General features: G+C 37.0%; 1 protein-coding gene across 1 annotated transcript in view; it reads left to right on the top strand.

Moving 5' to 3' along the window:
• LRP1B (LDL receptor related protein 1B) overlaps positions 1-23958 on the top strand; it is a 591173-nt gene that overhangs the window by 238168 nt on the left and 329047 nt on the right. The window contains exon 7 of the mRNA XM_049799136.1: positions 6510-6672. Within this exon, the coding sequence (XP_049655093.1) occupies positions 6510-6672 (163 nt within the window). The remainder of the gene's footprint in view (positions 1-6509; positions 6673-23958) is intronic.

Here is a 23958-nt window from a genome sequence, read left to right as displayed (position 1 = left end):
CTGGATGTTTTAAAGTGCTTATTTAAATTTAGTATGTTCTAGTTTTTGCATTATACTCTTTACAAACAGTATCTGAGAAGGCCGATTTAATTCAGAGGAATCAGACATTTGAGGATGAGTCATTTGAAAAAGACTTTTTTTTTCATTTGATTTTTCATTTTTAAACATATGCAGTAATCACTCAGGACATGGCTGTTAAAAGTTTAGACACCAGTGTGTTTAAGTTATTGAATGGTGACATTTTTAATAAAAATCATATTTTGTAAATGGCATTGCAGACATAATTACGGCAAATTGCTGTCAGCAGAAGGGGCACAGAAAAATCTATGCCAGCTTAACTTTCCCAAGCCACAGTGTCAGTATGAGGTTGTCTGGGCTGCTAATTAGGCACGTTACTCTCAGAAGAGAGGCACAGCAAAGGCAATGCTTCTGCAAGACTTCACAGCCTGTCATTTATGCGTGTTTTAAATGCTATTTTCCTGGTCTGACAATTACTGGCTATTTTAGAAAAAGAAAGGCTTGCTACCATTTCTCTTGTTATTCAAAACTTGGCTTTTTACACAGGTGGAGGCAAAAAGCCTATCCCCAAGTTGGTTGCTATTGTTCTTTGGAATGAAATTTGTTCCTTTATAAATAGATAATTTTATCTCTTTTTTTTCTAAATAGATATTAAATTAAACTAAGGAACTCTGGCCATGCCTGGCACTTTTATTATTTGTCTGCCTTAAACAGTTCTCCAAGCCTTACCTCCTAAAATCTCAGCTTTCAATCAAAAAATGAAAGCAGCTTTTGAGTCGTGCAGAAATAAAATGCGTATATGTGGAAAAAAAGTACAGCCTATACGTGGAAAAAAGTACACCCTGAAGATTGAGAAAACAGAGGGAAAGGCACAATGTCTCAAATACGTTGTCCCATTTTCACTTAGTTTTTCTCTTATCTCATTTTTCATGGGTTTGGCTTCCAGATTAATCTTCTTTTAACCTTGGTTTCTGCCTCACCTCTTTTGACTCAGCAGGAAGCAGGAGACGCTTCCCTAGTCAAAATACAGTGAAGCAAACCCTTCTTTACTCCAGGCTGGTTTATGAAAGCGAGCCCCAAAGGCAAACAGTTACTGACAGAACAGAATGTAGAGTACGCGGGTGCGAGCATGCCCAGGAGATCTGCAGATCTCTTCTCCTGGCCTGTGGGGAACGGGCGATCCGAAGGTGACTCTTCCCGGCACGAGGCTCTTGAGCAGCACCACCATCGCGCTCCTATATTGCACGACCGTTGGGGACTAGACTGACATCTTCCATGTGTTAGGATGCTCGTTACAGAAATGTTAAGCTCCTGAATGTTTTATTACAGCGAACCTCTCTTGCTTCTCCGAAGCATTTATTCCCCTAGCATATGGCCAACCGTCCAAACTGTTGCACAGTCCTCAAAACCACCGTGCTTGTGTAATAGAATAAATTAAACAAGTGACTCTTAGCAGACCCGACTACCTGCGACAACACTGAGCTGCTCTTTGCAAAGTGGCAAGATTTCTGTAAAATAAACACTTGACATTTTGGAGCAGCAAGAGTAGCAAACGGTTCCTTCCCCGCAACTGTGGTTTTGAGGCTGTGTTCGTGGGGAGTGAGGGTACCTGCCCGCCCATGCTCTTTTATTAAAGATAAAACCACCACTTTTTAAACCAGTTCCCCTTCTCTCATCTCCCCCAGGCAAGCCCAGAATACAGCATGAAATTCCTGTGTGGAAGTTTGAATGTTACATTCATTCGGAAAAGATGCATATATATGGGTTATGGAAGAAAAAAAACCTTATACTTTTTTTTTTTTTTTTTTTTTTAGCTTTTTGGGTAGATCAAAATAATTCTTCCTTTAAGATCAACTTTTGCAAAAGAAAAAAAAAAAACATTTTGTGAGAAAAACACAGATTATTTTTAAGCATTTTCAAATATATACATTAATTTCGGGATAATGCAAGCAAGAAATTAATACTGAATTGCTGCATATATTTATTAAAAAAAAAGTCCAAAACCATGCCCGAAAAGCAAGAACAAATCATGATTCTTATTTTCCATAGTAACTGTCAATGAAATTGTTACATCTTGAGTCTTGAGTAGATTTCTGAGTTCCTTTAGGCAGTCCTCATTGCAGTCACGTTCAGAGCAAGGAAAATTTTAAGTATATAAGGCAGTAAAAGCTAAGGTCTTTCCCTTAAAATACAGGGAGGTTGTCTATCTCTTTCATTATTAACCAAAGCATATGGACAGTGCAATGAGCATTTTTAGTTTTCCTTTTATTTAATCCAAAATCATTCCCCAGTTCACTCAGAAGTTTCTAAAAAAGACCCCAACTCCTATGAGTTCCACCAAGTAGTTTGCTTCGATCATTTCTCACGTTAAAAACAAGAGATACTGTTACTGAAGTGTATAAATGGAAAAAGATTACTAATTTTTGTGTTTCTACTCTTTCTCTAACATCTGGAAAAAATGAAATCTGTTAATATAATATTGATTTTGATAGGCACTATGTGTGCTGAATCTCGATTACAACAGCAGTATAAATACAAGAATATGACGCTGCTTTTCCTTCTCTCTTGTTAACTGAAGTCTTCCTGTGCAAGTCTTGATTTGAAATTGAAATAAATGTAGTAATGCGTACAGTACAAGTTCTATGTTTGAAAATTAAAGTGAAAAAAGACAGTCATTCAATATGACTCTGATTTTCATAAACTATATTTTGGCCATAAAACATATATTCCCAGTGCTCTTTGAAGATTTAGCCACTCTCGTGTAAAATTGCTATTTTCTCTAAAGGTATAATAATATTTGTGCATTTAAAAAAACAGGAAAAGTATACTTCTAGCCACAATTTTGCTTGTGCCCACGGTCTACATAATGTCATTAACTAGAGTAGAATTTAGACTGTATGATGTCTTAACTATTCTTTATGAAGTCCTCAAGAGGAAATCCTAGTTTTTAGAAAGTAATAAAGGAAGGATGATCACATTTGGCAGAAATGTTCCAAGGAAACTATTATTAATATAGGAAAACCTTAAAAATATATACAAGATTGCTCAGAATAAACATCTGTGTTTTCCACGGAGGTATTTCTTTTTAGAGATTTCTGAAACTGTGCGAATGGAAGAAAAAAGATTAATTACGTTAAAGTTGTGAGTGGTCTAGACATCTGTACGTATTGGGTTTTAATATAGGAGTCCAGAAATAGGCATGAAATTAATTCAGTAACTTCTCGAGTACAAGCAGTTATATATATTTTAGAAGTCCGCAGTGCGACCACAACCTTATCTCCATGGTGTACAGTGCATTGAGCTTGTGTGAGAACTGGAGAGCCATTCAAAGCAGCTTAATGCACAGCTGCTACAAACCCATAGAGATTAAAAGTTCGATTCATAAAACCCGTTATCTGCTAGCTAAGTGGATTTTTCATGTAGAATATAATTTTATGGAGGAATGGACTTGGACAATTCTTCATAAACTTCTCGTGTGAGAAACCGCGTGTGTCCAGTGCACCTCAGAGCGCGTGGTACAAAGAAGACGAAACCCACACCAGATCAATGGTACCTAAAATACACAATGTATTTGGAACTGTTAAATGCAAATGCTCCTGTGCGTTGGATGTCCCGGTTAATTACTCGATTACAGTGATGTACCGCCCCAGGAGGTCTATTTTTGAGAGAAGCGTTTTTTTGCGTAGTGGGTGATGTCTCTTCCATTTCATGCAGTAGACTTCTGAAGAAAAATGGGAATTGATGCGCTGCTTTTTCTGGAAATTCTGTGATTAAGTCTTGAAGCATAGCATGCTTTGTAATGAACAGCTTTACAAGGAAAGCAGTTGTAATGAGCCTAAAGTCTCTCAAACAGCCTGTGCTGCTGGGACCTTCCTGCCCTTCCCAAAGACAACCTGCTGCGGAAGGGAGAGTGCGTAAATAAATAGGTGTTAAGAGCTACCGATGCTTTTTGAAGTCTTTGACACCAAGGTTATGGTGTGAAATTGCTTCTGGATGTCTCACTTGCCTGGATTGCCGAGCAGCCTCCGTTTTAACTATGTGATGCAAATGGTTATCCCTAATATGACCTGCAATTAATTATCCTTCTTTTCCATATAAAAAGCCCTGGTTAGTGCCATTTCTTGTGATACATTAACAAATAACTAAGGAAAGACTAGAGCCAACATTTTATAAATGTCAGTATTGTTATATTAACAGATCTAATAATCTGTGTGTGACATGCCTTTCAGGTGTATATCACATTTAGGTAAAAATAGGTACTTTTCCCACAGGTTAAGAAGAAAACAGCACCCTCCTCCAGTGGGCTGCTACTTAAGCTTGTTCCTTTTCACCCCCTTCCCAATGTATAGCAGTCTGCCGGAGCTCTCTCTGCAGGAATTTTGTTTCTACAAATATTTAAAATGGAATCCCTTTTGTAACGTTCATCCTTTATAAATAATATTTTCAGAAATGCTTCTATTACAGGGAAGCCTATCTTCAATTTTCAGAAGTCTCATTGAATCAGTGAGCCATAAACCTTTAATTCTACGAATCTAACTTCTGAAAATGGAAAGCAGACACATTGAAAATGCTTAAACTATTACTGATTTCCAGAGGGACAGAGTTTTTTTCTGATATTTTAAAAACCATGTCCTGTATTTTGTTTGGACAAGGAGGAAAAAAACAACTTTCCTCCCTATTGTCTAAAGTATGTTAGCGCTCGCATACGTCTCAGAGTGTACCTGACATTGGCCTCCTCTGGAGGTTGGATACTGGACTAAATGGAGCATTTCTTTATTCTGGCTCAGCAGATCTTTGTAATAGGAGCTATCAGAAGGGAAGCGGCATAATATTCGCTTTGACTTAAAAGGAAAATGAATAGCAGAAGGGGAGAAATCTGAGACAGAAGAGACAGCAGTGAACTGTGTAATGGGATGGCTGAGATGGAATACAGCTGGTAGCTATTCCTGATATTTTATTGAGTAAATCTTGTTTATGTTACCTGCACTTTGAAGGACAACGCATGAGTCTCCATGTCTGTTTTATGTATTTTGCAAATGCATGACTCATAAGCCCTCAGTTATTGTCAAAAACTTAATGACTACAATTTTTTTTTCTGAATCAAGTTTACTTTATATTCTCCAACGCAGCATGTAGGTGATGGTAGCAACAGTTTCTGGTTGGAGTATGGAAAAAAACCCTAAAACTTCAACTTCTTATGGATGATAGAAATACAAAAAACTGCAAGTAACCAAAAAAAAAGCTACTATGTGAGATGGTATTTTATCCCATCTGGTTTTTCTCATCAAGAATTGCAACTTATGTTAGCAGTATTTTGAAACCACTGTACCATCATGAATATATATTTATCAAAATAAAAAAAAAAAAGAAGAATATTTATCATTGAAAACTTTTAACAGGAAATATAGTAATTGAGTTATTCTTAATTTAAGAATAACTAATTCTGTCTTACAGAGTGGTATCATACAGTACTGTCAACAAGAATAGGAAGTAAAGAAATCTTAGTTAAAAGAAATTGATAAAGTTATGTGCTTTGTGCTTCTTTATACTTTTGCTCACTGTAACAGTAAGACTATGTATGGACAAGTAGGTTGACTTGTAAGAAAAATGCAGGATTTAGAAGGCATTTACAAAAAGTGGTTCCAGGATCCCACAAGAAAAAGAACTGACTGTTTTAAAACACTTGTGTCAGGTAGGTGTGAAGCTACCTGAGCATCCCGAGCAGGAAAACTCCCGGCGTCATTGTTAACAAATGCCTCTATACGAGTATCACGTAGACAGAGATGCTACTTATTGTGGCAGTTGAATCAGAAATCTGGCAACATCCAGTTGTGTCAGAACTACAAAAAAAAGAGTAATTTAAATGAAAGCACATGCATGCACACGCGTGTCTGCTACTACATACAGTGGTTTTAGACATGCATATCTACCCACAGGTTTTTTTTAATTTCTGTGAAGTATTTATAATCTGGTTTTAGTCCCCTTTAAGCATAACTAATAAACTTTTCTAAGCTTTATCCGTGTAGCATCCCCATGGTGTAACAGAGGGCCTAGAACGCTAACTTCAGAACTTGAATGGCTTCAGAGGCTGCCTTCCCACTGCCATCTGCAACCGCCAGCGTTTCGGACCCCTGTTTCACTGCTGCACCATCCTGCAGTCATGTTGCTTCTGAATATACCATTAAAAAATTCACAATGATAAACTTTAAAATACTTAAGAGAACTACAAACATGTCTCTTTCACGCCCTTGAAGTTGCAATCAGACTTTTGTACTTTAAAAGAAAAAATTCTCTCCAACCAATATTTGTGTGTTGAGAATCCTTATTATATATCATATAATACACATAAAAACGGCTAGAGCTTTTGAACTGAGTAGAGCATCTTCTTGGTGAAGCAGCCAGCAGTTCAGTTATTTGTATTGCAATTGCACTTCTGAGCCTTTTTTTCTTTCTTTTTTTTTTCTTTTTTTTTTTTTTTTTTTTTTTGGCAGATGTACAGCAAATAGCAATTGACTGGATTACTGGAAATTTTTACTTTGTGGATCACGTCAGTGACAGGATCTTCGTTTGCAACCAGAACGGATCAGTGTGCATTACTCTCATCGAGCTGGATCTCAATAACCCTAAGGCCATAGCTGTTGATCCAACATCAGGGTAAGATTATTTATCTGCATTAAGATTTATTTTATATGATGTGTGCTTGTCTGTGATGGCATATAGTATATCTGTTTCATTCAGGTGTTTTATAAACTGTTTTTTTTCACTGGTGTATTGAGTTACGTGTGTACTTGCTATAACAAAAACAGTGATGTGTAATGAACTTGTAGTAAGTAGTTAACTACATTAATTGCAACATGTGCCTCTTAACTTCTCAAAATGGAATTGAAAATGAAAGAAACATTTTTTTCCCTACCTGTCATAATGTTTTCTTTTGCATCTGCTTTTCTGTAAATTGTATTTCTAACTAGAGTACGTGGAAAAGGAACTTTCAAGGTTTTTTTTATACTGTATCCCTTCAGTTGCAGGAATATTGGAAATGGCTTTAACAAGCTTAATTACATTAAAAAGTGGAAGAATTTTTGATCTGCTTTAGAGGGTCAGCTATCATGGAAAAAATACATTCTATTTGCTCTTTCTTCTCCATAGATACATTCAGCATGACTTGGGAATAAAGCCTTGCTTAAAATACAGGGTGCTAAAAGTCTTCCACTCTATAACAGCCACCAGCTGGGAATAGTTTTCAAGCAAATGATGAAGTAAAAGCATAATTAAATAGGAATAGTAATAGGATCAAGTTGATTTAAAACCTAAATTTTGGTGAGGATTTTAGAACAGGGATTTTATCTTGGTTTTATTACTCTGTAAGTAGTTTAGACTGAAAGGCCTGATGGAATATGTCCTAAACCGCCATAAGCCCCTTCTCAATAAATACAAAAATATTTACTGTAGAACAGCTTGTCATCCATGTGTGGACTTTTGTCACTCTTTATTAAAAGCCTGATTGAATATTAAGATGCATTATCACAATGACTTTAATTCTGACAAGAACAGCTTGCATGTAAAGTTTACAAAGAAGTTTTATAATGTGATTCTTGAATATAGCTGTATTTCTGTATGCAGCAGATGGTAAGCTTGACTTGATCTGACTGCAGAGTTGTTTTAAAAGAAAAATAAAAATTCATGTATAAATTGATTTTCTGCAAGTTCTGATCTGAAAGAACTTGAAGCTTTCAAATTTGCCAACAGCAGCCTTTTTTTCTATACGTTTCCTTGTATATTCTTTGCTGGATTTACTAGATGAATCCAAAGCTTGTCATTAGCTAATCTTACCTGTCAAGAATGTAAGAATCGTATCCAACCCTTTGATTCTGTGAGGAGGGGTGGAATGGAAAAAGAGACTGGTTTTCCGTCGTTTGGTATCTGTTTGCTACAATCCATTCTTACTCAGATAGTTGCCTTTTTCAGTGTCATATTCGAGAGTAGTAGTGTCTATTTTAGTGTAGATGTAAGTGCTGGCCTACATGTAGGAAAGACCAGAAGTGATTATGATATTTCACAGTGTGATTCTTCATACAGAAATACCAATTTATCCCGTGATCGAAACACCAGGTGGAAAATTTTCTTAGAATACGTGTTTTCTATTTCAGCAGTTATTTCTTTACTGGGTTTATTGGCAGTTTTATTAATTATCTGACATATGTTGTTCTGTTAATCAGATAGCTAACGTAGATTTTAACTGGTAAGCCCCAACTTATATATTACTTCTGCTTATTTGTGACTGGGTTTTGGTACAGAATGCAAACAGATAATCAAAAAGCATTCTGGCTACTTAAGTATGTTTTGTTCCTTTTTTTTTTTTTTTTTTGGTCTTTTCTGCTTTTTTTTTACTCTTTCATACTGATAGTATTTGAGACATATTTCTGTGTCGAAGTATTGCATGATTTTGCTGTCTAGGTAACTTGCTGGTTTTATGTTATTTAAAGAATCACAAAAACATCCATACTAAACAAGTGTTGCAAGTTGAGCACTGAATGAGTGAGTTGCATAAAAGTGTGTGTGCAATGACTTCTTAAGGCAGTTATGTTTATACACTCTAAGCATATGATTATAAATCACATTTGGGTGTTGGGTTTTCTTTGTATTTAAACATGAAGCCCAGGCTGTTACGGAGTTTTTATCTCCTGTACGAATTACATATTAAGGTATTTAATGTAATTACATTGTAAGGTATTTACTCCTGTAACGTGTGTTGCTGTCATGGTATGTTCATCGGCCGCAGCGTTCTTCTACGGCCTGAAGGTACGCTCGCACAGAGAAGACCATTTCCTAGGCTGAGGAATTCAGAGCCTGATCACAAGCCTTTATGTCTGTGACGAACTCCTTGTAGTAGCAGAAGGTCAAGCCCTGCTATTCTTACATGTTCACATCTGTGCTGTTCTGCATTTAGTTGTTTCATGAACCAGAAATTCTGCCTTTATCAATAAAACAACTAAAGCACCAGTGGAAAATTTCTTCATTCCGACTGGTTCCCCTTGTCGCACTCAAGAATATATATTGGCTGTGATTAATTTTACATCTCTGTGCCTGCGAGTTTTGTTAGCTGTTTAGTGGTGATGGTTTTATTATATATTCTTCTGTGGGCTTACAAAGGAACTTGAGCTAGTAAGCTTATTTCATACCATACAATGAATGAAAGAGGTTCCGTTATTCTTCTAAAACGGAACTTTAAACTGAGAGAAGAAAGATTCTGCTATTCAAAAAGCTCTTGAACAAGCAAGTTAGTTATGTTTCTAATCTAAGCATGTTACTTTGCCTTAGGATTTCAGCACTTTTATCAGTCTGAACTCTGTTTCATTTTTTGGTTATTCCAGGCTATGTCTAAGCGATGCCCACCTGAAAATCCACACACACACACACCCCCCTCCAAACAATGAACTAATATTTTACCCAGTTAGAGGTTTTTCAGTACTAATGTTCATCTGTTACTTCAACTTATTTTCAGTTAAGAGCAGCAGAGTGTAAGTATCGGAGCTGTGCTAGGCAGGCCATTACCAGAGGGAACTGTGAGTACTTCAGGCTAGTCAGTGAAACACGTATTGAAGAAAAAGCTAGAACAGTGCTAGTAGGAAATAAAGTGGCAATCAGAAACAGAGAGGGAGAATAAATTGTTTTGCAATAATGTATTATCTATCAAATGCCTTTGAAGTAAGAAGTTTGGCTCCGTATGTCTGCAGTTCATTGTTTTGATAAATTTTAATTTGGGACTTCTTTTCTTCAGTGGTCAAGAAACAGAAGCTGTTACTTTTGCTGGTCCTTGAAATTGGTGTAAAATTGATGATGATGATGACGACTGTCAGAGGAAACAAATATGAGCTGAGTTAGAATGATTTTATCTCTAGTTCAGGTCTTCAGTGTAGGTCTGCTGTACTCGTGGGGAATGACTTTTTAAAGGATTGCAGCTAGTTTGGCAATCAGTGTGCATATTCATGAGACTTTGAACACCATACGTATATGATAGGGAAGGTAATACATTTAAAACTCGCAAGGGGATAGATCAGATTTAGGTTCTCTCCCAGCTCTGCCACAAACCAGCTAAGTGTCTATAGACAAAGCATTTTATGGTTTTTGTGTCTCTGCATCCCCTTGTATTTAATAGGGAGCGTAATATGCATGTTGTTTAAGTTATCTGATATTTGGATGCATTCAAGGAATTAATATTCTAGAATGCACTGCTAACCGTGTACATCTACATATTTATACTGCAAATATGTATACTTAATTACCTCCAGCGTTCAAGGTAAATTGTTGTCTTCCACTGCACCACAATGGCAACCGAGAACGTATGGCAACATTTTACAAAGGAAAAATGCATTTGAGTGGGGAGATACTGCAGTGCCGTCCCAACAGGAGCACTTGAAATCTTCCATCCTGATTGTGCTGCTTAGACATCTACCATACATGGAGTAATATAGGTGTCAGAGTGTCTTAATTTGTCCTCGGACCCATTTTCCAGTTTCTTGGGGAATGCCAGGAAAAGGGGAAAGGCAGGAATAGCAGATCAGGCTGTTGGCTCAGGGCTGCTACCTGGTTCCAGAAATGCGCACCTTGTAACGATGGCTCTGATGCTATTTAGGATGCTGATCGTAATTTTCCGCTATATTTCATAGGCTTACGGAAAGAGACGAATTTTCAGGAGAGTGTTTGAAATGCAGAGGGTATTGATCTAGCACCCACTTACAAAACTGTTCCAAACATAAGGAGATGTGTAGAGAAAGGGCGGCGCAGGGTGAGATTACAAAGAGGATGTGCAGAGCAAAGCTGGCGTGTGGGAGGGTGCGCGGAGCAGAGTGTAGAGAAGTACTGGGAGTGAGGAAATGGGTTAGATGCCTCCTACACAAATCTCTATAAAGGCAAGGCGTACCGGAGGGGGAGAGGAGGAGGAGGGAGAGAAAAATCGGAGAGGATGCCCAAGTAGAGCCCGAAGTCATTGAAATGGGAGCTTGTAACTACCATTTAGAATTTGTATTAGTAACAATGGGCAGAAAAGACCTGCTGCTAAAGAGATTTGTAAAAGGAGCAAGCTCACGCTTTAATACTGCAAGAGTGTGTGTCATGTAAATATTTGAATAAATCTTTTAATCGGCTTTTCTTTCTGCTATGTTGTAGAAATAAGAAAACTCACAAGCTCTGCTTATTTCTTTCACACAACATTTGTAAATGCATACAGGAAGAGATTGTGATGTGATGATGTTAGAAGGTCAACATCTATTAATGTGTTAGGGTGTTACGTACCATTTCTTGGTAATGTTAATAAGTCAGGAAAAAAAAACCCACAACAACTAACAACTGCACAACAGCAAAAAGAAATGTATTCTGTTGCATTTTAAATCTGTAATAACGATCAGTTGCTTTCTGATCCACAAAGGTGAACAAGGGAAACAAGGGAAGAACTAATAGCTTAAGTTTTCCCCTTCCTCATCTCAGAAATTTCTTCTGAGAAAAAAATATAAAAATATTATTCCATTAACTTCCTCTTAGATTCTAAGGATTCTACGCACAGATTTTTCTGTGGCTAGAAGCAAAGCCACAGTATGAAAATAATAATAATAATTAAAAATACATAATGATATTTTTGAATCACAACAGAGAAATTTGCCTTAGTCTAAAATTTCAGAAAATCAGAGGAAGCAAGGGGTAAGATGGCATTTGGAAATGCAACCTTCTGTATAAGGACAGAGTTGAGCAGCATCTTTAAAATACCATATTTGAGAGATCTAGAAAAATCATAAGAAATAGTTGTTTTTGCCTTTTTGAGTTTTTCTTCTTACTTGTAAATTTATTCTATATCTGAAATAATTCTGGCAGGCATAACAGGAAGAAGTTGGAGGTTGGTCATGTGAACCCTGTTATCGTCCAGAGCAATTAGCTGCCCTTGAGTATATTCTTACTCAAGCTGTGCATGATTATCCTCCTGGGATGTTTGCATTTATTGGACAGACTGGAATGTAATGTAAGGTCCACTGAGCAGTTCACTCTCAAAAGCCAAGGGAATGGGAAAGGTTTTGCACATCGTTGAATCAAAAGTTTTCCTTGCTAGAGAGCTATGCACAGGAGTGCCTGGGGCATGGAAAAGCCATGCCAGAGGATAGAAAACAACCCTTAAGAGGTCAAAGAGACTTTCTCTTCTCTTCTCTTCTCTTCTCTTCTCTTCTCTTCTCTTCTCTTCTCTTCTCTTCTCTTCTCTTCTCTTCTCTTCTCTTCTCTTCTCTTCTCTTCTCTTTTTTCTTTTCTTTTCTTTTCTTTTCTTTTCTTTTCTTTTTTCTTCTCTTCTCTTCTCTTCTCTTCTTTCTTTCTTTTCTTTTCTTTTCTCTTTTCTTTTTTTTTCTTTTCTTTTCTTTTCTTTTCTTTTCTTTTCTTTTTTCTTTTCTTTTCTTTTCTTTTCTTTTCTTTTTCTCTTCTTTTCTTTTCTTTTCTTTTCTTTTCTTTTCTTTTCTTTTCTTTTCTTTTCTTTTCTTTCTTTTCTTTTCTTTTCTTTTCTTTTCTTTTCTTTTCTTTTCTTTTCTTTTCTTTTCTTTTCTTTTCTTTTCTTTTCTTTCTTTTCTTTTCTTTTCTTACCTCTGTGAAGAAATAAATAGAACGAGTTTGGGGCTGACAAGTCACCCTGTTCGGCAGGATGGGAAGACTTGTAAGCCAGTAAGAGCGATCCTACTTGGTGGTATCTTAGAGAAAAGGTGAGAGAAACTAGCATGTGTGAAGCCTTTGATGGAGCATCTGACTAGACAGAGCCTGAGGCCAACCCTGAAATCCTGTATTACAAAACCTGCCATAGCCAGAAAAGAGCAAGTCAGCTGATAAGGCGGTGGAGAGAGACCTTTCCGAATCAACTTACCGAAAATCATTTCATTTGTCTTCTTTTCTGTACCTAGATCTTTAAAAAAATCCAAATCATAAACACATTGTCTTCTGCACATGATGAGTAGAGTTTACATGTACCTTTTATTTGCATTGTCTTAAGCATAATGCAAAGTAAACGGACGGGTAACAAAACACACGTACAGAGTGGGGTGGGGTCCTGGGCTGCACCAGGAGACCTTTCAGCTTCCCTGCAGATCCTCCTCCCCGTTCAGAGGGCGAGGGAGCGGGTGCCGCTCTGGCACCCGGCGAGGAGGGATGCTGGGTGGCACTGCCGGCACTTTGGGTGGAGCAACACATTGGGCTGTGCACTTCAAGATTTTGGACCTCAGTGGGAGTACTAAAGGTATCTTTATTTTAAACCCCTACTTTCTTCTTTCTTCTTTCTTCTTTCTTCTTTTTGTTTTGTTTTGTTTTATTACAAGTAATTTGATTGAAATTATATCTACCATTCAGCCTGACTGGGGAAGGGGATCCCTGTGTCCGGGCTGTGGAGGAGCATGGCCTTTTGCTTCATGCCTGTTCTTGGACAGTAGCTGGAGATGGCACGATGCCTGAGGGATTGCTCAGGTGGGCAGAGAGAAAGGAAAAAAAGTCTTCAGCCTGACCTGGCAGAATGCCCTGATAGTGCAATAAATGGCAATTGGATTTTGAGTGATTTCTCGAACAAGGAAAAGGGAGAGAAAGTCAAGGAATTTGTTATCAGTGAGGTGATCAACTTTCTTACAGGGGAGGAAGAGAGCAGGGATGCAAAAAGCGGGGGAGGTCAAACAAGTACATATTTTTCTTTATTTGCTTCATTGTTATTTAGACAGGGGAGTCTTTCAGGATAAAAATAAAACATCTACACTTATTGTCTGCTGCCTTTTTTATTGTCTTTTTACTCTCTTGTCTCTGAGCTTTTATAGCAGCCACAAGGCTTGAGAGAGATCTCTGAATCTTAAAACTTTTTTTTTTTCTTTTCTTCTCCTCTCAGAGTAGTCACCATTTTCTGCTGATCAAAGAGGAGTGTTATAGTCATTAAAGCTCGCTTTTAAACAGCAAAATCATTAGTATTTTAATAATATGCCATTATTAAAAGAGCTCAGTTCCTTTTCTTGCCACAAAGCAGTTTCAAAGAGCTGTAAGATATATATAAGACATGCTAACTTCTAGAAAGTTTTAAAGGTGACCTGAAAAAGGATCTTCTTCATAAAACCAAACCAAACAACAACAACAACAAAAAAACACCAAAAAAACCTTTGAAATAATTAATCATAATATGAAAGTTTTCATTAAGAATTCAAATTTTGTTGCTCATCCTCCCCCTCCACAAACCCTTTTATGCTTTAAACAGTTGGAAATGGTATAATAGTGGAGCCAAAACAAATGAGAGGAGAAAAGATACTTCATCAGACCAAAATCAGTCTTTTTAAATTATGTTTACCTTTGTTGTCATCTATTTAGCTCAAATGGTTGCTAAACATTTATCAAAAAAAGATATTTTTTGTATGATCTCAGGTTTTCAGAAAACACTTCCAGTTCTGTGCTATTCCATCTTTTAATTTTAATTGTTGCTAACTAAATTGAGGTATAAAACTCTGTCACCTTTACATTTCCCTCTGGACCTAATCTCCTTTGAAACTTTGTTTCTTGTGCAGCAGTACAGATCTGCTCACTGGGAAACCTTGCTGCTGCTGCTGCTCTTAATAACAAAAAGGAACTAGGGGTAACTTCATCTGCTCTCTTTCCCAAAATAACATGATAGGAGTTTGCATGCATATGCAAACAGAAAATAAAATATTTTCTTTTCTTCAATAAACTAAAAAAAAAAAAAAGGACTTATGAACATAGAAAGATATAAGCTTGTATGTAAAAGTCAGCTAATACAGCTGAAAAGTATTCACAGTCACTGACAAAACAGAAGGAATCGAAATATCAAGCACATTGCGTAACTGCATTAAAAGGGAAATAATTAACAACATCAGGTTATAGATTCGGATCAAAGCGCTGTGATCAAGACAATATAAATAGAATAAGCTTGAACAGGTTTGGTACATGCATGTTTTTACGTAATTATGTGAGTGCATTTGCTATTCTGCATACCTTTTTATTAATCAGATATTACTGAAATTAATAATTGGTGACTACAATTAATATCCAATCTTTAGTATATACTTGAAGATGTACTGTACTCGGTACCAAAACCAAGTTGAATTCAAAGTAGTAGCAATGATAATCTGTGAGTGATAAGGAATATATTTTTCCAGTGATCATAAAACTTTGTGAAAGAGTTGGCAAAGTGAAGGCTGACAGTGTTATTAGACTAGTTTACTGATGTTCCGAGCGATGGTATTATCTACAAATCAGTACTACTGTCTGGAGAATAAAAGGGTAACTAGTGTAATACTGATGAATCGTCTGTTGCAACCTGGACTTAAGTAAGCTTTTTTCTTACGCAGCATGTGCCCGGTAATGGATTTCATAGCTACGTTGCTACTAGTAGGAACAATATTTGAGTAGTGTCAATAATCATGGAAAAAATTCAGTGGGAGTGCAAAAACATAAATGAAATCACAGAATAGCTGTAGTTTGTAAAAAAAAAAAAAATGCAAGCAATAAAATAGCTTATAGGTCAGTAAAACTTTTTAACTCGGCAAAAGTTGCCCTTCAGCGAGTTGGTCCAGGGGACCTTGAACGCAGCATCACACCTTTCTCACTTGGCTCAGGTTCCCCTGACCCCACCTGAAGAACTCAGCTGTCATCTGACTGCAGCGTCTTCATTACCCAAACCTGCTTTTTGATGGGCTGTCCCCGGTGCTTTCGGTTACTAACCGTTTGAACCGTCTCCACAAACCAGGCTGAACACACGAGCGGCAACAGCACTAATAAAACACCGGGAGTTTGATTGCTTGGGGCCATTCACAGCTGATAGGACACATGTCCTCTCACTTTGGTTTTAAACTGTCTCTGTGTAATTAGTGTAGTTACTCTGATGCCTGTCCTCAGATCCCTGTCCTTCACTCCTTAGCTCATTAAGCGTCTGATCAAAACGCTCATCTTTTACTGAAATTACTGGGAATCTATGAGTTAGAATTTGTTATTTGTGAAGGAGATGGAAAATGGGCATGTTATTCTGCCTAGTATGGAGGTCTTGAAGCACTCTTTTTTTTTTTTTTAATAACTGAAATGTTCAGGCAAAAGCTATGTGATTTAAATCACCCTATCAATGATTTTCTTCAAGATGAAAGCAATTAAGCTAGAGAGAATTGAGGCCACTTTGTTTCTGAATGAGAATATAAATGGGAGTTTAAGGCTCTATAATGCACGTACATTATGTTCATGTCCATTTGAATTCTCCTTTTATTTTTTTCTTTATTACCTGATTGTCTTATTATCCAACCAGCTTCTGTAAGGTCATTTGTGTTGAAGACAGGTTCTGATATAAATTAGAGCACTGCATGTGTGGAAGCACAGGAAAATATCTTAAAAAATAACTCTTTAGGACCCATCTTTTTTTTAAGATGTACTTGCATTATTGTGGACTTCTTAGAGAGAGAGAGAGCGTGTATATATGTGTGTATATATATATTGAGAGAGACTTTTAAGTTTTTACTATAAAATGAACAAAATGAAAATAGTAACAAAAAGTTCAACACAGATACTGTATTATGATGTTACAAAGTTTCCCAAATCTTTTTTTCTAGTGATGACCACACATTTCTTGTGTTGTTTTTACATCAGTCTTTGTATTGTAGCAATACAACATTGTGTAAACCACAGGGTTTCTAATAAGCTATTGTCATGCCATATATTTCCTTCTTCGCTGATGATAAATCACCACCTGTGTATATGCAGCGTTTAAAGTATAAAAACATTGGCATTACTCTTGTTCTGGGTTAACCAGAACCACCCACAGTTGCAGAAATGATGAAACCCATTCAGTTAATTCCTCAGCAGTATGATGGTATCATCCTGATAGAAACTGCTGCTCTCTCAGGGCTGGCTACACGGATAGTTAGTTTTTCATATTGTTTTTCCAAATTTTGTTTTCCTGAGGTTTCCTGCATGTCAGTGCCCTCATTGCTATGCTCAGCAGTGTGAACACGCCTTGCTAAAGCTCAGCTGAAATGTGACCCCTTTGGGTGGAAGATATAGAAAAGCTGGAGGAAATCTAGAGATAATAATAAGAAATAAAAGATGTAAAAAAAACCAAAACAAAACCAAACCACCAAACACGGCCAGGAACCATGATAATCTAATCTAGAAAAGAGAAGGTTGAGAAAATTTATAACTATTGCTTATAGAAGACTAGTTAACTAGAACGGTGGTTTATTATTCTCCCTGTTAAAGAAAGGACAGCAAAAAATATATAAAATTAATTAGCAGAGACTTTGATAGATACAGGAAAACTTTACAAGGCTGAGGAGATGTTAGCATATGACTCGTGAAAATTATAATCTCTGTTATTAGGGACGCTTAGGACTATGTCTGGCAGGGATATTCTAGCCTTGTGTTACACTTCCTCAGTATGGGAGCCTCTATATGTGTACGTGTCTATAAGCTTGTAATGTCAAAGAATGGGATACTAGCAGAATGAATGTGAATAAATGTATTTACTAACACTTCAGTGTTGCTATTTAAAACATACAGCTGAAATATTACCAAAGTAACGATTTGTTTTGTTTCTCCACTTGAAGGGATTGGAGAGATTTTAAGGAAAAAGGGTCAAAAAACAAATTTTAGGTTTTTTTTCTTTTCTTTTAGAGGTGGTTGGATTTACTGCAAATGAAACTGAAAACTGGGGTTTAAAAGGATTTTGATACCAAAATAAAAAATGTACAATGCAACATCTGCAAAAGTTCCTGTCCACAGGCTGCATCCTTGCCTTTTAAGAATTGCCTTGATTTTATCAGAGACTTCAATTGAATTGTAAGTTTAAAAGTCATGTTTAGTTTTGCATCCATGAAGCAGTATGAGCAGCTTTCTCCTATTGTGGTTGAGAAGGCTAATTACTGCATTGGGTAGAAGGTTATGGACATTGTGTTGACGAGCAGCTTTTCGTTAAAGATGGGTGTTTCCAAGTTACTGACAAAATTTCTCTGTTTGATCAGTTACGTAGCTGTTCAATGAGTTGTCTAAAGTTATCTGTTGAAATACACAACTATGTCAACCCACGGTGCGAGGAGAATCACTTGCTGTTTTACCATACTGAAAACTATAACAAATAGAAAATGATAGCAAACTATATGGGGAAGCACTTGCTTTCTTTAGTTTTCAAAATAAATATGCTGTACTGATAGATTTTTTTTTTTTTTTTTTTTTTTTTTTTTACTTTAAAGTTTGCTCATTACCAGTTAGCTGGAGCTAGTTAATTCATTTTCAGAGAGAAGTTAACACACACACAAACACATGGACACATATACACACACACACACACACACACAAAAAAAAAAAAAAAAAAAAAAAAAAAGTCCAAGTTTTCAGTTGGCCTCAGGCTTAGTGTTTCTGAGCTACAAAATTTATGAGTTTGGACAGTGTCCAGACTGGCACTTGAAAACATGTTTACCTGAATCAATGGGTAATTAACTCATTGAAGATGCAGACTTTTAGCATAGAGAAGTCTAGAGGAAGGCCATCAAGAAAAAAAGTGGTCTCATTGACTCTGCTTCAGTTTGATTTAGATATTTTGTATTCATTAGGATTTGATAGCAAAGTTACAAACACCAAACTAAAATACTGAGGGATTTATATTTAACAGATTTTAAATAAGAACATTATATTAATAGTAGGATATTTGAAACTCACTGCCTTTTTTACCTGCTGGAAAATAACCACTTAAAATCTTACGGTTTTGTAAGTTTTACAAGTGTACAATTTTGCATACAGATTTCTTCAGACACAAGAATTGTACAGCACCACCTCTTGGCTCATCTCGTCCAGCAGAATGACAATACATGGTACTTTCTGCTGGCACGGTTCATTTCTCTCAGCATAAGGAGAGGAGAATAAGCAAACTGCTTTTCCAACAGGGATTACACTGACTTCAACAGAAAATCAGACCTCTAACCAAAATATTTAAATTGGAACAGAAATTGGTTGCCTACACCAAGCCAAGCTCTTGTTCGTATTCCTGAGCGTTTGACACGGTTTACTGATGTGAAAGTGTTACATCTTCTGAAAGTTCAAGGATTTTTTTGTTTGGGTTTTTGTTTGTTTGTTTGTTTATTTGTCTGTTTTATGTATTAGTCTCCCTGCTAAATTACTGTTTTGTTATTTGTCACATAGGCAGTTTTCTGAACGTAGTAATATTTTAGTATATCATAATACTTTAGTGTATGCAGCTCACATTTCTAAAATTTATATATATTCTAACATTTTCAGAAGTGAAATCTTCATATTGGCACTTAAACACATGTTTAAACATTCAATATACTGGCAGCTTTATTTCGAAAGATTTGAATGCCTACGGGTCATACCCAATTCAGTTAACAGCTGAGACTGTTCCGAGTTGTTTAAGTTAGGCTGCTTTTATAGGATGTGTGTGTCTGCGTATGACGTACACATAAAATACACATGCACAGACGTTCATTTCTCTTACCACAGCTGGCTTGCACATTGTAGACCGCAGTGGCTTAATGACGCTTTCCTCATTTGTTATTTCCATTTGGTAGGAAGAACACGAATGCGGTAGGGATAGTGTGAAGAGTAAGTATTTTTTTTCTTGGGAAAGAAGAAAACTGAATTTTACTGAGGATTTTGTCCAAGATTTTAGGAGAGGATTCTAAATAATTTCAATAATTCATTGGCCGATGAATTATTTTAGCCAAATGTTCTACAAGACACTACTGCTTATGTATTTCATGTTCTTTGAATAGCCAGCATGAGCCACCTGTGTCCCTGCTATGCAGAAGTTTTGGCTGCGTTCAACTGTCTGTAATTTGGAATAAGGTTTTGAAAATATAATGTCTTAGTGTCAAAGTCAAAATCAGGCTGTGCAATATCAGGCTTAACATATTTTAAGTTGAGAGTCAAAATTAGTGGGTAAGTTTGAAATTCTGAGTTTAAGTTCTATGGGAGATAAGTTCATTTAAGCTTGGGAGCATTTTGTGAAGAAGAATTCATTAATATATAGGAAGCAGTAGGAGACAGTGGTGTGAACACTGAAAATGAACAGCTCTGTATTCAGAGCAGGATTTGAACAAAATGAATTTCTGTTGAAGGGCACGAGGCATCACATAATGTCAGAAAGCAACAGTCACTCTTCAGGGCATGAGGCAGGGTGTTTTGAAATAATAATAAGCATGGATGTAATCAAAGAATTTAGATTGGTCATATCATGGGATAATTTATGACAACATAGGAATTGTAATACTTCCTAACATCTGAATGCTTGAACTTGCGCTTGTAACATTTTTGATGCAAGTTTTTTTTTGTTGTTCTTACTTACCTCACAGTGTGGAGGTAAGTTACATAAATCCACACCTCCTTCTACCTTTTCCTGTTCATATGGAAAAAGAGTAGAGATTAGAGTTAGAGCTTGAGGGGTTATCTATTTTATCACCTTGTTTGAAAGCAGAACAAACTAGCCTGCAACATTCCTCAAGGAGGCTTTGTGTAACAGTTTCATAATATTCAGAGAAGAGATTTCATGAATCTATACATTCTTTGCCTCTTACAGCTTAAGGTTATTGCCTTGAATTATGTTGTGAGCTGACATGAAGAATAATTTATTTCCCTCCTCTTGTAGTGACTTCTTAGACACTTCAGGACAACTAACAGACCTTCTTTTAATCTAGACTAAGAAAACTCATTTCTTGCGACATTGTTCCATATATTGCCTACCACCAGCACCTCCTTCATCCAAACTTCTGATTATTTAGCGGCTGCACTTTGTATAGTCTCCATTTGGTCTCAATTTTCCTAGGAAGCTAAGGAAGTAGGGCAGTTTGTTTGTTTGTTTCCTGTTGTAAACACTTCAGTGTAATACTTGCTATTTTTCTGGAGTCTTTCCTTAGCATTGTGATATAACTGACTTGGGGCTAGATTCTGGGTTAGATGTTACCTTGATAAAACTGATTTAGACGTTCTGATTTCCCTCTTCCAGTTACATTTTTCTGCTCTTACATGTTCTTTCCGCACCTTTCCAGCTGTCACTCCCTCAACTGAGAAGCCAACAGAGAGCGGTTTGTGTTGTCACACTCTAAACCAGACCTATAAAAGAATCCAAGACAAACAAAAATCAGTTTTAAAACAGTGCTTGAACGTGGTCACAGCAGGAAGTGACTTAGCAAAACAGAGCGGGTAAGCATCTGCCAGAGAAGATGCAATGGACTCAGTGTGAGAGTAAGACTAACTTGAGCTGTATCTGCTGCTGTCAAGAGAAGACGGAACAGGACTCAGCCTTTATGGTTGCTTTGAGATCCTCCTACCCTTTAGATCCTTTCCTGAAGACCTCTTGCTCAGCCAGGTGCTCCCTATCTTGTAGCTGCATAAATCATTCACTACTCATTGAAAAGAGGGTCAGGGAGATTTTGCACAGGGCTGAGCCATTGGGTTGGTTCAGCTTCTGTTGAAATCAAAGTGGACATACAGCTTTTCCTATGCATCCTTACTCAACTGTATCCTATTTCGGTTGGAACAGTATGGTGTCTAATTCTCTTCTCTCCCTTACTTTTTGGTGCTGCTTTTCGAAGCAAGATGTGTTCTATATTCTGTTATCCGTTGTTCATTATTCTTAAAGATAGTTTTCTTCTGCCCAGCAAAACTTCAGAAAATTATTTCTACAGTCTCCGCTTCCATTTTTTTAAGTGACATTGGAAGGTACAGAGAAGCACAGCTGCCAGAGTGTGGGGAGTGCGAACTCTTGCTTGTCATCACATTAATGTTACACCACTTACAGGAGAACGAAGTTGGGAGCAGTTGCCTATCAGCACGATAGCAGGAGTTGGCTTTTGACCCTTCCATAAAAAGGGGGGAAAAAACCACATAGGGGATAATACTGCTTTTAGTAGGAGTACAGATGCTGAGAGATACAATGCAAAAGCTTTTTGACAAGAGATTTATTACTGTGAATATCCACACACAAACCACAAGACTGGCTAAAGATATTCATATCTTTCATCTAATGTACTCCTTAGAGATATGGCTGTATGATCTGTTTCCCTGTTGCCCGTTTGTAACAGGAAATATTACTTGACTGAACTCTGGTAATAGTTTTCAGAAACATTAGCTTCAGAAATATTTCCATTTAGTCTGTAGATAGTTAATCAAGTCTGTGTTCATCTGTCCATACAAGCTATAAAGTTCTGCAATGAACATCTAATTGTAATTAGCATCATTGACCAGTTACAAGGCGTAAGCAGTAACGTATCCACGAGTGAGTGCTCTGTGCTTGCTGACAATACAAGTTACACCAGATGGGGCCCTTGGTGCCTCCTGTGCCCCACGGCGCTTTCTGTGCTGTCTATGTCAGATGGTGCTTTTGCTTTCTGTGAGATCGGTATTACAAAATGTTTGGGATTTTTTTATTGTCCAAAGACCAACTTGCTAGATCACCTTGAAGGCATCAGCTTTAACAGATGAAGGCGGCAGGTGATACTGCATAGGAAATGTTAATATTTTCATGTAAAATTTTGCTTGCATTCCAGGATAGCAAGAATACAATTAAAAGCGGTAACAACAAAGTGACTGTGTACTCACTGCAGGTACTCACAGGCAAGCTCCAGTCATATCTGACAATGTACTGCTCTTAAATATGGTCTTTTTTTTCATTTCATTGTAAAACTAGGCACAGTCATTAACATCACTTTAAATATGGACTGAATACACGTTGTAGTATTCAGTCTAAGACATATTATTCAGCCCTAACAAACTCATTAGGTAGTAGGGCTGCAGGAGAGTGTAAGACCTGAAGTCGGGGGCTAAAGTACCACAGCTCTATTCAGGTCACTGATGTCAAGGCAGTGGTCTTGTGGGGCAAACATTGCCATGGAGACCACGAATATGTCCTGTGGACAAAATAGTGTTGTGTTATGGCTGCCTGAATTCATACATACATCACATCCCAATAAGCAGTATGCATTGTCCTCAATTTTTGCAGCAATATACATTCTGCTCCATTTTTGCAGCAACAGGTCTGACCTTTAGGCTCCTGCAAAATAGAGCTCTGAATTCCATAAAGTCTAGGTACCCTTAGCACAAGCAAAGTCAAGCTGGGATTTCAATAAGCTGACAGTTTTTTTCCTTTCTCATTAGAGAAATGCAATACTGATATTTATATTGATACTTCTTTTCCTTTTGCCTCAGCTGGCTCCAGCATCAGCTGGTTAAAAAATTGCACACAAACAAGTTTGGGCATTTGCATTCAAGTAAACGTATGGATAAAGGGGCTGTAGTACTGACTGTAATGCATAATAAGCTACATAAAGCAAAACAGAATTACAGCTGCAGTCAGAATCTCCAGAAAATTCTGCTATCAGCTTCTGCAACTGATTGAGAACACTGCAGAATAAATGTTCCTGGATTTTAATGTTCCGAGTAGCACAACTAAACAAATACAACATGGATTATCCTCTAATATATTAAATGGCAAACGTTATCTTGCAGAAAGATAAATAAGTTTGGGTATCCTACAGAGAAGAATTGGAATCCCAGGCAGAAATACAAACTTACTTGCTTACACATACAAAAGATAGTACACCTCTGCAGCTGTTCAACATCTGTCCCCTGAAGATAATGATATAAACCCATGACAAACAACATGTAAATATCTGGCAATTAACATACCTAGAATCAGGTCAGGGAGAAGAAATCTGAAATCAAGTTACTGGAGCTAGACCACAGATATATGACAGTATAAAACTCCAAAAATTACTCCAGAGATATAAATACGGTACAATCACAAGAGTTTATTCTGAGCCAGTGCCTGATCTGTGGGTTTTGTGTTTGTTGCACTGGCTGTTAACCAGCAATCTGCAGAAATTTTTGGATGACATCTGAGGTTTGTAAAAGGTGAATGAGAAAAACAAGCTCGTACATAGACTATTG

This window comes from Accipiter gentilis, chromosome 1, assembly GCF_929443795.1.
Source record: "Accipiter gentilis chromosome 1, bAccGen1.1, whole genome shotgun sequence".
In the NCBI taxonomy this organism is placed as follows: domain Eukaryota; kingdom Metazoa; phylum Chordata; class Aves; order Accipitriformes; family Accipitridae; genus Astur; species Astur gentilis.
The sequence above is the reverse complement of the archived record's forward strand: the minus strand, read 5'-3'. Positions and strand labels throughout refer to the sequence as shown.